Source organism: Lutra lutra, chromosome 4, assembly GCF_902655055.1.
Source record: "Lutra lutra chromosome 4, mLutLut1.2, whole genome shotgun sequence".
Lineage (NCBI taxonomy): Eukaryota > Metazoa > Chordata > Mammalia > Carnivora > Mustelidae > Lutra > Lutra lutra.
The window spans coordinates 16,803,715-16,817,410 of record NC_062281.1 but is presented as its reverse complement, the minus strand read 5'-3'; the positions used below and the strand labels follow the sequence as shown (position 1 = coordinate 16,817,410).

General features: G+C 42.0%; 1 protein-coding gene across 4 annotated transcripts in view; it reads left to right on the top strand.

Moving 5' to 3' along the window:
* FER1L6 (fer-1 like family member 6) overlaps window positions 1–13,696 on the top strand; it is a 155,013-nt gene that overhangs the window by 60,180 nt on the left and 81,137 nt on the right. For all 4 annotated transcript variants that reach the window (XM_047728475.1, XM_047728474.1, XM_047728476.1 and 1 more), the window contains 4 exons: window positions 503–855; window positions 5,929–6,037; window positions 6,794–6,977; window positions 12,316–12,436. In XM_047728475.1, coding sequence (XP_047584431.1) covers window positions 503–855; window positions 5,929–6,037; window positions 6,794–6,977; window positions 12,316–12,436 — 767 coding nt within the window. The remainder of the gene's footprint in view (window positions 1–502; window positions 856–5,928; window positions 6,038–6,793; window positions 6,978–12,315; window positions 12,437–13,696) is intronic.

Genomic DNA, 13,696 nt, shown 5'->3' with positions numbered 1-13,696 from the left:
TTGACTCTCCTTTGGGACAGAATCTCTCTCTTGCTGCCTGACCCCTCTCCATGCCTCCTCAGCCTGTTATTTGTTCTTGCTGCGTAAGGTAAATCTGCTTAGCTCTTATAATGTAGATATTTATGTGTTTAATGTTTGTTTCTACTTCATTCTCCACTGGGCTCCATGTTTAGTGTCTAGCTTAGTGCCCAGCACGTGTCAGGACTCAATGAACATGGGTTGAATGAATGAACAGACACGGATGCATGTTGGCACTGGTAGTATCATGACAGCTGTGAAAAAGTATAAACGTGTGCATGCCAGAAGATCTTGTCAGAAAGAAATACAGCAAATGTAGCAAAGTGGCAATTGTGGCTCTTCTGGGGATGGGATATTCTGTAAATATTTTCTCTTGTCTTTTCTGTATATTTTACATTTTAAATGAATGTGCACAATTCTCATAAAGCAAGAAATAATCAACTTGGAAACATCACTGGGCAACTAAAATGTGGGGCTTTTACAGGCTTTCTACCAACCTTCGGACCTGCCTGGATTAACCTGTATGGTTCACCCAGGAACCACAGTCTGATGGACGACTTCCAGGAACTGAATGAAGGCTTTGGAGAAGGCGTGTCATTCAGGGGCAGAATCCTGGTGGAAATTGCTGTGGAGATCCTCTCGGGAGGGTCGCAGGAATCTAAATTTTCCAAGGCACTCAAGGATCTCAAATTGTCTTCAAAGGACAAAGACTCCAAGTCTTCCAAAGCCTCCAGTAAAGACAAGGGTGACAAAACTGATGACGGAAAATCCCAACAGGTTTCAGACAAGACCAACTCAACAGAGGTAGAGGTGGAACCTTTCAATGTGCCCCCCCAGGTAGGTCTGAGCCCTCCACAACCCCTGTGAGGTAAGCCCAGAATGAAGGTAGCACCTGCCACCCCAGCTCCCACAGGCTCCCAAAGGCATGCACAGGTCTCACTCTCCCTTTATAAAGTGTGTTGGCCCAGCCCTGCATTCTGGATCAATCTACTGCCTATTCAGGACCCATCACAGCCATCTGCTCATGATCAATCCCTCCAGTGTTCCCCCCAAAACAGGGAATCCCATGAGAATCAAGATGAAAGGGAAATAAAAGTGTTCTGGGATAGCTGGTGAAAGTGGGGGTGGGGGAATGGACTGAGCTCTATCTGTGGTCTGATTTTGTTGAACTTTATTAATCTAGCATATGCTCTGGATGTGAGGTAATGTGGGATGAGGGATGAAGAGGAGGAAGAGTGAGTGCCAAGCTAGGATGAAAGAATTTGAGAAACCTATTCCCCTGCCTAAGAAATCACAATTCAAAGAAGGCCTATTACTCAACATAAAACACATTAGCATTTTTCTAGCCTGGTTCTGTATGATGGGAAAGAGATCTGGGTCTCCCAGAGGACTACAAACTGTGAATATCCCCTTAACTGTCTGATTGTTTATTTGAGAGAAAGAAAGAGTGGAGGGGTGAAGAGGGGCAGAGAGAGAGGGAGAGAGAATCCCAAGCAGGATTCACACTCAGTACCTGATGTGGGACTCAATCCCATGACCCTGAGATCATGGCCTGAGCTGAAATCAAGAGTTAGAAGTTCAACTGACTAAGCCACCCAAGCACTACCCACCAACTGTTTAGAGTAGCAAGACTGCTTTGTGCTTAAGCAAATGAAGGGACTGTGTTTTGTTAGTAGCAGAGGTGAGTGGATTCTAGCTCTCAATCTGGATGATTCTGTGTCTGTGAGTATGTTTTTCAGGTCAACCAGACCATCATTTTGGGTGGAGAAAGGAGGAGATGGTGGTCTGGGTCACCTTGGCCTTAGCAGAGCCACTCATTTTAACTGCTGGGATCTAATACATCTTAAGAAGCAGTGTGGGGAAGAGGTTGGAGCTCAGGATTGGAAATCTTGAGGGTTGATTCTATTCGTGGTTCTGATAGTAACACCTCTCCATGTTTTAGTTTACTCATCAACAAAATGGGGTAGTAATAGTCTCTTTGTCCTAGGCATCTCCTGGGTAAATGAGGGAATGCCTATAAAATGATCGATAGGGTTCTTTGTATGTTTATGGTAGGCCAGTAGTACATTTGCTGTTACTGTGACCAGTGTTTATGATTTGTTCAGAGCTCGCCACCCTGTTTTTTGGACCTACTTTGCATATTTTGTGGACCTCCCTAGCTCTCCCCTATGAACTTGTCTATTGGGAAATATTCTCTGGAAATGTGTATTGTCAGTTTCTTGTTAGAAGACATTGCTTTGATGTGATTGTATTTATGTGTATTTTTTCAGAATATATGCCAGCTTTGGAAATGATATAAGGTACTGTGGATACCTTAAGTAGCCACCTATACTGATATCCAATTGTATCTGATTCTGTAGCAATCTTTCCTACTGTTGAGACTGGCCATTCTTTTCTAGACAGGAATTACCAAGAGAGGCCTAATAGAAGATTTTCTTAATCCACATCAGTATCTTCAAGATATTTTGCTATGGCCATCTTAAAAAAAATTCTAGCAGAAAGCAATGGTAGCTTGGAATTTATGTAGAGTGTACATTTTTTACAAGTCCAAGAGCCCATCTTGGTTCTTGGGTAGAAGGTATTAGGAGAGGGAAAATTCAGGTCATATTCAAACCCTTATTTCTCCTTCCTCTCTTCGTCTTGGCTTCTCATTTGGGTCAGTTTCTTGCTGGGTTTATTAGTTATCTATTGCTATATAACTATTACCCCTAAATTTAGCAACGTTTTTCTGTGGGTGAGGAATTTGGGAATACCTATCTTGGTGGTTCTGGCTCAGAATTTTTTATGAGGTTTCAATCAAGATGTTGGTAGGGAATATAGTCATCTGACAGCTTGACTGGAACTGTGGGATCCACTTCCAAGATGGCACACTCATGGTTGTTAGGAGGAAGTTGTGGTTCCTCATGGACCCTTTAGAAGACAAAGTTCCACACTCCCTAGGCTTCTTAGTATCTTCATGGCAGTTGGCATCCTCCTGAGTGGACTGGGTGATCCAAGAGAGAACAAGGCAGAAATGTCAATATCTTTTACGACCAAACCCATAGAAGTCACACACTGATATTTATGACACATTCTAATTGTTAGAAACAAGTCACTAAGCCCAGCCCACACTGAGAGGGGAGAGAAATTAGGCTTCATCTTTTGAGTGCAGGGTGTCCAAGGATTTGTGGACATATTTTCTACCTTCTCCAGAGCCTCTATAGCTTCAGACATGGCAATATTTCTTCTTGCAGAATCTTCTTTTTTTAGCTCTCCAGGGTCCTGAGCTCCTATCTCCCTTGCTGCAGCCATGCTCTCATTGCATACCTGGACAAATGAGATCCCATGACATTGGCTTTTCCAGCTCACCCTCATTACCACCATCAAAGGTTATTTCCCTATGCCAAGCTTTCACAGAGCATAACTAATCTAATAGATGTGTTCATTTTCAAATTCTGTGAACATGTACTGACTAGCTTCTTTTTTTTTAAAAAACATCATCCTCAATATTGGTAGGAATACAAATAGAGTTTGACTCCATGGAAATTATGATATAGAAGGGGAGGTAAAACATATAAAATAAATGTACAGGAATTAAAAAGTGAAACATGCAATAGGGAGCTACAGATAAAATACTAATATTATATGGAGTAAATGAAGTATAACAATTAAAATGTTGGGCTCTCAAGTAAGACAGCTGGATTTTAGATGTAGTAGTTGTTACTGACCAGCCTCTGGAGAATCATTGCCTCTGAATTTTTGGGCAAATGACTTAAGCTCCTTATGCTTATTTCCAATAATCATTTCTACTTCATGGGCTCATAGTGAGGATTTAATGAATTAATACATGCAAAGTGCTAAGAACATAGCCTGGCACATAGTAAATACTCAATAAACATTAGGCACTTTTAATAATTTTGGACAGATATTTTAATCTTTCACAGACTACTTGTCCTCATCTTTAAACAGATAAAAATAAAAGCATCTCCCTCCTAGGGTGGTTATGAGAATTACATGAGATAATGTAGGTAAAAGTCTTAATACCACATCTGACACATAATAAGTACTCAGTAAACATGACCATCATCATTTCTCAAACTCAGGAAATCAAAGTATGCTTCCAAAAGAAAGCCATTTGAGTTAGACCTGAAGGATGGACTGGATTAAGAGATGAATTCCACCTGTTGAAATACCATTCTTGTGGCATTGTTATGTGTAGGCTTTATACAAGGTGCTCCATGTGGATGATCTCATTATTCCCCCCTGTAAGCCCTATGACAATGTCTATTTCACAGACAGAGAAAGTGACAACCAGAGAGTGGACATGACTTGCCTAAAGTCAATGAGTTAGGAAGTAGCAGAGTTGGGATTTGAACAAAAATTTATGTGACTATGAAGTCTGCCATCTCTCTTCAAGGCTACATGGCGTATATTCCCATCAGGTCTTCAAACGCTTTTTAACCTCCTCCCAGAGAGTAAACTTGACCCCAGAAAGGCAAGATAAGTGGCTTATTTACAGCCAATGTGTACAGTGGCAGCAGGTGGGAGGGCTGTGTGCTCTGTGACTAAGATCCAGAACTGGGTCCCCACCCTTTCCAACATTTTCTGATCAATAGAAACATTTCCTGCTGATGCCAACAGCAAGGAGGCTCCTGTGTGAAGGAAAGCTCACCTTTCTGAGACCTGTTGGCTCTTGAAGTGACAGGGTTCAGGGCTCTTGATTGAATGGGGCTCTTCAGCTCTAAATCTGCAACTGTTTATTTTCCTTAGATGAACCTTATTGCTTTTTCCATGGAATTTAATCAATCCGGCTGTGAAACCAGGAAGCACAGACTGTATGGCAGCTCATTCAACCTCTTTCTTCAGAAATGTGATGCTGTGTCTGTGTCTCAGCTATATCTGCTCCCTGAACTATCAACCTGTTCCACATCAATAGGAGTCATCTACAAACTGTTGTGGTTGTGTTGGGATGGTTCCTGTCTTGTGACCTGTCATGGTCCTGTCTTCCACAATGTAGTTTTCCTTGAGAGGGAAGATTTGGTGGAGCCCAAGCCTGAAATCTTGGCTGACTTTAACTTGCTATGTGACCTACAGAAGGCCCTTAATCTCTCTGAGCTTTAGTTTATTCAGGTAGAAGGAAGATGGAGCAGGTGAATCCCAAGGCCCTTTTCAGTGTAAAAGCAGATGTGATCCTGGGACCCTCCATGTGCTTATAGCTCGTCCTGGATGCACTGGGTGGGCTGATGCTCACGCAAGTGCCTAGCCCTTCTGTCTCTTTTATCCAGACTCGTGTTATTTCAGGAAGTGTTATTTCAGGAAGTCTTTGAGCAGCACCAAGGTGTTGGGTTAACACATGGTTGAGTTCAAAGAGCCCTGGTCTGTGGTCAGAATACTTGGGAAATTTAATAAACTCAACCTTAAGTTTAGTTTCCTCAGCTTCTTCACCTGTAAAATGGGAATGATCCAGATTCCAACCTCTTGGGGTTGTTGAGGAACAAACATAATGTATGCGACCATCCTGTATAATTCATAAAACAATGTAAGGGTTTGATCCTATAATTCTCTGTTTTCTAAGTGGCTGCTCACTTGAAAGTGATTCCAAACCTGTGTTTTACCAATAGTACTATAGAAGATACACATGCCAATCTTTGTCTTTAAAATTTAAAAAAAAGCAGATTTTAATTGCAAGGCAGAAGCTCAGAAGGTTGAGATTACATCATTCTAGATAGATGGCTCAATTTTGATTTGTAATATGTAGGTCCTGGTTCCTGGCTGCCTGATGAGTGGGGAAATGATGTTCCCTTTCAGGCTGACACTGAAATTCAAATGCTTACAAATCACTCTGGACTAGTTAACATCACTAATTCAGCTTCCTGGTAATAAAAAAAAAAATAGAGCCAGACCTGTCTAAATATTTTTTTCTTTCTATAGGTTATACCCGAAAAATGTGAGGAATTTTTACTTTTTGGAGCATTTTTTGAAGCTACCATGATTGACCGGAAGATTGGAGACAAACCCATTAGCTTTGAAGTTTCTATTGGTGAGTGCAAACAAGCACAGTGCTTGGCACATGACACTGGCTTTATATCTGTTTCTTGAGTGAGTGCGTTATTGTGTTACATAGAAATAGTAGCATTCTGGCAGAGGTTTGCACCTCAGAAAGAAATGAATAGTTCTTTGTTTACTCTAGTGTCAATATGAAGGGATAGATTTATTTTCATGCTAAAAAAGGATTAAGAGTATAGTTTGGATTTAGAAAGATTTGGATTACTAATCCTAGTTCCATTACTCCTAGGCTCTTGATTTCTCTGGGTCTTAGTTTCTTTAACTATGTACTAGGCATAGCAATAACTCTTCATAAATCTATTGCAAGAGTGTATTGAGTTAATCCATGAGAAGTTCTGTGCACATTGAGGGTGCTGTTCTTGTAACTCCCGATGATCTTCCTGTGGTGATATACAGCTGGGAAAATCTTTCCAGGAAAGAGCATTCCATTAGAGAAGGTCTTGATTCCCATCATGAGGGTGTCCTTCCAAGGAGCAGAAGCAAGTGGAGATGGAATCCAATTAGTTTGTGACTTAAGTAGTTTTTACAAAAGAGGACATAAGATGGATGTAGATGATGACTCACCATCATTGTTAATCTTATTTCTTTGGTCTGACCATCACACTTCCTACCTTCATACTGAGATCTTACTTCTCTGTCCTGGGAGGATATGACCTTGGATCTTTATGCCACGTAGCCTGATTCTGCTTTTTGACATCTGACCTCTCTCCCCTTGCTACCATCTCTATAGGTAATTTTGGGAACCTGCTTGATGGAGGGTCCCATCATGGGAGTAAGAAGGAGTCAGCTGAATCAGCTGAAGAAGACAGCCTTCCACTCCTGCACGAAGGAGAAGGGGACGCAGTCCACAATGTTGCCTTCCCTATGGTCTCCACCACTCATCCAGAGAAGCCACTTGTGACAGAAGGGAACAGGTAGGAGGCACAGTAGGGGAGATCAGCCAGGGTTCTGACAATAGGAGTCTGACCTGTTCCTGGGACTGTTTGAAAGTTCTTCCCTAAAACCAGAAACATCATTTTTAAATCCTAGTTATGGGAGAAAGGCACGAACAGGGACATCATGGTCATTGCCACTCTACTGAATCTTTTTTTTTTAACTTTTAAAAAAATTTTATTTTTTCAGTGTTCCAAGACTCATTGTTTATGCACCACATCCAGTGCTCCATGTAATACATGCCCTCCTTAATACCCACCACCAGGCTCACCCAACCTCCCACCCCACTCCCTTCCAAAACCCTCAGTTTGTTTCTCAGAGTCCACAGTCTCTCATGGTTCATCTCCCTCTCCGATTTCCCCCAATTCACTTTTCCTTTCCTTCTCCTAATGTCCTCCATGTTATTCCTTATGCTCCACAAGTAAGTGAAACCATATGATAATTGACTTTCTCTGCATGACTTATTTCACTCAGCATAATCTCCTCCAGTCCCGTCCATGTTGATACAAAAGTTGGGTATTCATCCTTTCTGATGGAGGCATAATACTCCATTGTACATATGGACCATATCTTCTTTATCCATTCATCTGTTGAAGGGCATCTTGGCTCTTTCCACAGTTTGGCAATTGTGGCCATTGCTGCTATGAGCATTGCGGTACATATGGCCCTTCTTTTCAGTACAGCTGTATCTTTGGGGTAAATACTCAGTAGTGCAATTTAAGGGTCATAGGGTAGCTCTATTTTTAATTTCTAAAGGAATCTCCACACTGTTTTCTAAAATGACTGCACCAACTTGCATTCCCACCAGCAGTGTAAGAGGGTTCCCCTTTCTCTACATCCTCTCCAACACTTGTGTTTAACTGTCTTGTTAATTTTGGTCATTCTAACGTGTAAAGTGGTATCTCAATGTGGTTTTGATTTGACTTTCCCTGATGGCTAAAGATGAACATTTTTTCATGTGTCTGTTAGCCACTCTACTGAATCTTTAGTGACATGTTGACAAATCTCCAAATGTCACATCCAGTTAATTCATTTAAGGACAGGACAATGATGATGGCTATTATTACCATATATATAACTTTGAAGCATAACAAGGTAGGAAGGTCAGAATTTAACATTTCAATCTAAACCCTATTAACAGTTACTATATTCATCTGAGCTCTGTGCCATTATGTAAATGGGATTATTGGATACATCATTTCTTATCTTGTTTTTGCTGAGGTCAGACTAAAGAACTCAAAAAACGACTGTCATCTATCAAAAAAGACCATTTCAGAAAATATCTGGGGTACTTCTGTGAACACTCACTGATCTTTAACTCACATAAACTTTCAAGATGAAAAAAGAAGTAAAATTCTAGAATTCTGTTGTAAGAAAGTGGTATTGAGCACCAAACATGTGATTTACAAGAAGGGAAAGTCAGACCCAGCAAGAGTCTTCTGTGTTCTGAGCCTATGCCATGAGTAAAGCTTTATCTTCTCATTGCGTTCTCATAAGAGAACATAGTTCTCCCCTTTTGTATGTGAGGAGATTGGGACAACATTGCTGGTGCTGTTTGCTTTCTCTGCTCTTCCCAATCTAGACACTCTCTCTGGGCACAGATCCATGGCTTGCTGAGCACTGTCAGGATAACAAGGCCTCCCAAAATCTTTTTCCCAGACAGCCCTCTTCCCACAGCAGCAAATCCAAATAGCCCCACTTGGGTGTCCCAAAGTTGTAGCAGGTTCATTGTCTTCACAGACAGCTTTGCTCCTCTTCCTATCTTTCACATCTCATGGACGAGTCCTACCATTCTCTGTGTCCTATGAACCTCATCAAAAAGTTGTCAGTTGCTCTCTGTTCCCTTCCATCCCACGTTCAGTCAGCAATGAAGTCTGGTCAGTTTTGATTCTCAAGTATTTCTCATATAGATGGTCATTTCTTTAATTCTGGCCATTGGCATGTTTGTCCTGGATTAGTCTAGCAACTTCCTACTTGGATTGGATCTTCAAAAAATTCACCAAACTATCTGTCAGAGCCAGTTACTCTGACATCATTCATTGGCAGCCTGTAGCTTTCAGGATTATTTTGAAGCCGTACCTTGTTATTTCCATCCCCATCTATTTCTCTACCATTATCTCCAGTCACTCCCCAAACTCTGCCATTCCTGCAGCCATGCAATGTCTCTGGTAGTTCTCCAAATGTGTCCTGCTGTTTGCTGCCTCTGGGCCTTTGAGAATGCTCTGCCCTGTGCCAGGCAACAAGCCCCCTTTTCAGAACTGTTGGTTTCCACTACCCTTCAAGGCTAAGCCCACATTCCCTTCCCTGAATCCCAAGTCTGATTTCTCCACCAAGCACCACTCACACTGCATTAAGATGCTTTTACTTTTTGTCTCCCTATGAGACTGTGAGTACCCTGAGGACATAGACCATGTCACATTCACTGTGTTTCTGCTCCTCTCTAAGCCTGGAATGTAGTAGATCCTCATAAATGTTTTTGAATGAGTTAAGGAATTACCATAACTAAGTTGGGCCCAGGGTAGGGGGCAGAGAGAGGAGGCAGATTACTTACTTACCCTGGGGAAGGAGTCAGGAGTTGAGAAAGGTCACAGAAAAGGTAACATCCTAAAGAATGGAAAGGGATTTAAGCAATGGAAAGAGAGTATTTGGGGCAAAGTATGAAGGAGTAAATGAAAATAATCTTAGCTGTTTATCTGCTTATCTGTGTCCTATACTTTCTAAATCCTGTCATTCCCATGGACCACCTACCTTGGGATTTTTTTTTTTTTTTTTTTTTTTTTTGCTTCCTGGCAGTCATATTTGGTTGTCTGACCTCCTTTCCACACATCCAACAAGGAACCCACACTCCCCAGTCCTTTGATGGCTTCTGTCTAGTCTCAAAACTGAGTTGGTCAATGATGGATCCTATGACTGGATCTGCAACTCAGGGAGAATTTTCTGAAACTGCTCAGAGGCACGGTGTATCCTTTCACTGGGACAAGGCAGTGAAAACCTCCCCACCTTGTTGGACTAGCCCATTGTTGACAATGGGTGAAAATGTCAGGAGATCTAGTGTGAAAACAGTTTGGGAGGAAATGAGAGGTCTCAAACTACCCTTGGCCATCTTGTATTAGCGCTGGCCAGCCGGCTTAAGGAGGCCCAAATGAATCATGCTATGTTTCTTGGACTTTCTGTCTCTCAGAAATATTCCTCAGTCACTATATTGAGGCTCTGTCCACATAGTGGCGAACTGGAGTGGCATCAGCTGAATTGGAGGATCCTGTGTCTATAATAGACACATGTGTACATGCATGCACACATGCACAGACACAGTCCCTTGATTTGTGTGTTATCTTCATTAAAACACCTCCTCGCATTTGTTCTGGGCTTTCCAGTTTTATAATGCATGCACTCACATATGATTTAGGTATTAGGCTGGAGTTCAGGAATGAGATCAGAGCACAGGACATCCCATGATCATTTCATTCTCAGGACTCTAAGGCTACCCTTGCCCAAAGTCACAAGGCTGGTCTTGTGTCAGGGCAGCCATTCAAACTGGCAGCCTTCTCTTCCCACTGGCAATATGGTGCCCTCATGGTGTCCTCTCATCTGCCATGCTCCATCTGTACTGAATTTGCATGAGACCCACAGCATCCCAGTCCCAGGACCAGTAAGACTAGGAGGACTCTGAGAATCCAAGAGACAAAGGCCCTGAACATCATTAGTACAAAATAATCTGAACCATAGAAACCTTGGAACAAGGGACAATACTGGATGAGAATGTATCTTGTTGTAGGATTCTTGGTGCAAAAATTTTAAAAGAAGTGAAAGAGCAGTTTGATTCTAACTTTTTTATTTATTTATTTTTTGTTCTCCTGTTATAATATCAACCTCAGGCTCTGCCAAGAATTTATTTGGCTTCTTTTCTCAATGGATGTCTGCCGATTCATTTTCTGCAGAACAGACTATAGGACACCTTTGCTAATTTTATGGTCTCCAGAAGAAATTTGCATTGGAGAACTAAAAAGAACAACCATCCATTCTTTCAGGCTGAAGTTCTCTTTAGTTTTTTGGAATGGAAACAAAGTTTTTGCTCCCTTGGTCTCTCCTCTCTCTGCCTCTATAGGTTTGTGACTCCAAACACTGCCCATGTTTATAGGGCTACATGTCTCACCCTGCCCATTCCAAGAATGTTGCCTTGGCCTTCCTTCTACATTTCTCTTCTCTTGGTCCTGGGCTGTTTCTGAAAAAATTACAGGGTATTTGGGGAAAACTTGGTCAATGTTATAGCTATCACTAGACAGGAACTTCAACTTTTTGCCACACTTCTCCTACCTTACTTGCCTCACCCCATCCCTTTCTTTCCTGGGGACCCAAACCGACAAGTTAGTTTCTTCTTTTTTGTCTTCAATCTTACCTTGTTAACTGTATTTTTCTCATCAGCATTTAAGCATATCCAACCATCATTCTCAAAAATTTTCTTTGGCTCCACTTCTCCCCTTCTAGCTATGTCATCACCCTCTTGTCCCTTCTTAACCAGGCAGGTTATGTCCATTATCGATGCCAATGCCTGGCAGCAGTAAATATTGGATGTATGCATGGATGGATGGATGGACAGATGGATAGATGAATGGATGGATAGGTGGACAGATGGGAAGATGGATGAACAGATGGATGGATGCATGCATAGATGCATGGATGGATGGAAGGATGCATGCATGCATGGATAGATGGGCGGATGGATGGACAGATGGATGGATGGATTCATGGATGCCTGGATGCATGGATGGATTGATGGATGGATGGACGGAAGCATGGATGCCTGGATGGATGGATGGATGGATGAATGGATGGATGGTTGCATGGTTGCTATAGTTTAGATATAGGCACATGCTTCATCCTCATTAATAATGTATTAAGCTCTTACAGTTCTCTAGCAATTTCATTCACTCCTGTTATTTTGGTTGATTTTCACACAGTGTGTAGCTTATAGACATTAAAGTTAACATGTTAGTTTTTCTCCCTCCTCTCCTCTCTTAACTGGAATGAGAAGTTCCTCCTCGCAGAAGGCTTGCATGATAAACCCTGCCCTCTGGTGCTCAGCTCTAGGCTTTGCCCTGGGCCTGATGACTGTAGCTGTTAGTACCTCTCCATTGTCGCTACATATCTGTTCCTTGTTTATTTCTCATGGGTCCCTGATTAGAATAGAGTTAATAATTTTATTGTTTTGTCACCAGCCCTCCCTACCCCACTCAGAATGTATAAAACATAATATGTGACTGAAATTGCATGAATAATACTGATGGCCAAGTAACACCCAGACCTAACTTGTTCTCACAGGAATTACAACTATTTGCCTTTTGAGGCCAAGAAGCCCTGTGTTTATTTCATCAGTTCTTGGGGAGACCAGACATTTAGGCTGCACTGGTCCAACATGCTGGAGAAAATGGCGGACCTGCTGGTAGGTGACTCTCAAAGGTAATGGATTTGAACACTGGGCAGCTGGAGGCAAAAAGGATCTTTTTATTCATGCAGGAGAGGGTCTTGACCTCAACTTAAATACAAGTAAGTTTCAGCTGCTTCATTGGAGGGCACATAGTTCCTACCCTGTGGACCAAGGGAATGAGAATACATTTTGACTTTAAATAGAACTACCTGGCTTAGAAACCCTGCTCTGCTTCTTAACATTATAGGACCTAGGGACAGGCTGTTTTCCTGATCTCCAAAGGGCAGGAAGTTGACAACTTTCTCACATAATTGATAGATCCTGGCTTCAACTCATATAAAACTCTTAAGTCCTTAACATGGTAGATATCTTATAGGTGAAGTCCTGCCACCTCTTTTTAAGTCCAGTCTTTCACACGCTTTCTCCTTTGTTCCAAGCACATTGGACTTTCAGTTTCTTGAAGTAACGATGTTTCTTTATGCCTCATAGCCATTACCTCATCCTGAGCTTTTTCCCCTCCATGCTTCTCCTGTGTCACCCGTCAATCTCCATAGGTCAGTTTCAACTACTTCTCAGAGAAGTCTTCTGGCTTCTGCCCATTCTCCTCTCTCGTAATACCCTGTGCTTTACCTTCAGAGCTCTCTGTATTTTAGAACTGATTTGTGGGCTTATTTGTTCAATAACCATTTCCCACTGTTCAGTGGCATCTGGCATAAGACCTGGCACCTGAAAGGGGCCAAGAGTTATTTGAGGGATTGAACATGTATTTATGACCATGCCAATATGCAGTGACTGTTGGCTGGCTCTACCCAATGCCCTGGAAAGAAGGCAGCCCTGGGATCTCTGCTTCTTTGAGCTCCTGAGCCTGCTCTTTGATGTCTGTGCCTGCTCTTGTATTTCTCTTTGTGCCTTCTACTTTCTGTGCCACCATGCCTCACCAGGTGACCCTCTCCTTCCATGAAAACCTGTGCTAAGGAAAGAACAAATTTCTCTCTTTCTCTCTCTCATTTGCTTTATCATCCTGCTCTAGTTGTGTGAAACAAAGTTTCCACTCTGGCCTTGGGGATTCCAGGCATCATGGAGGTAGATTCCGAAGGTGGTAGAGGATGCTTGGTTTAGTGTCAAATTATGTGGAAGCTGTAGACTTGCTTTGTAAGACTGGTTTTGCTTCTCCTTCAGGCCAAGTAGATAGTTTATTTCTAAAAGGCTTGACGAAACAAGAATGTTTTCCTAGAGACCATAGCTGCCTTTACCATTCATTTCTACCTTTCTCAG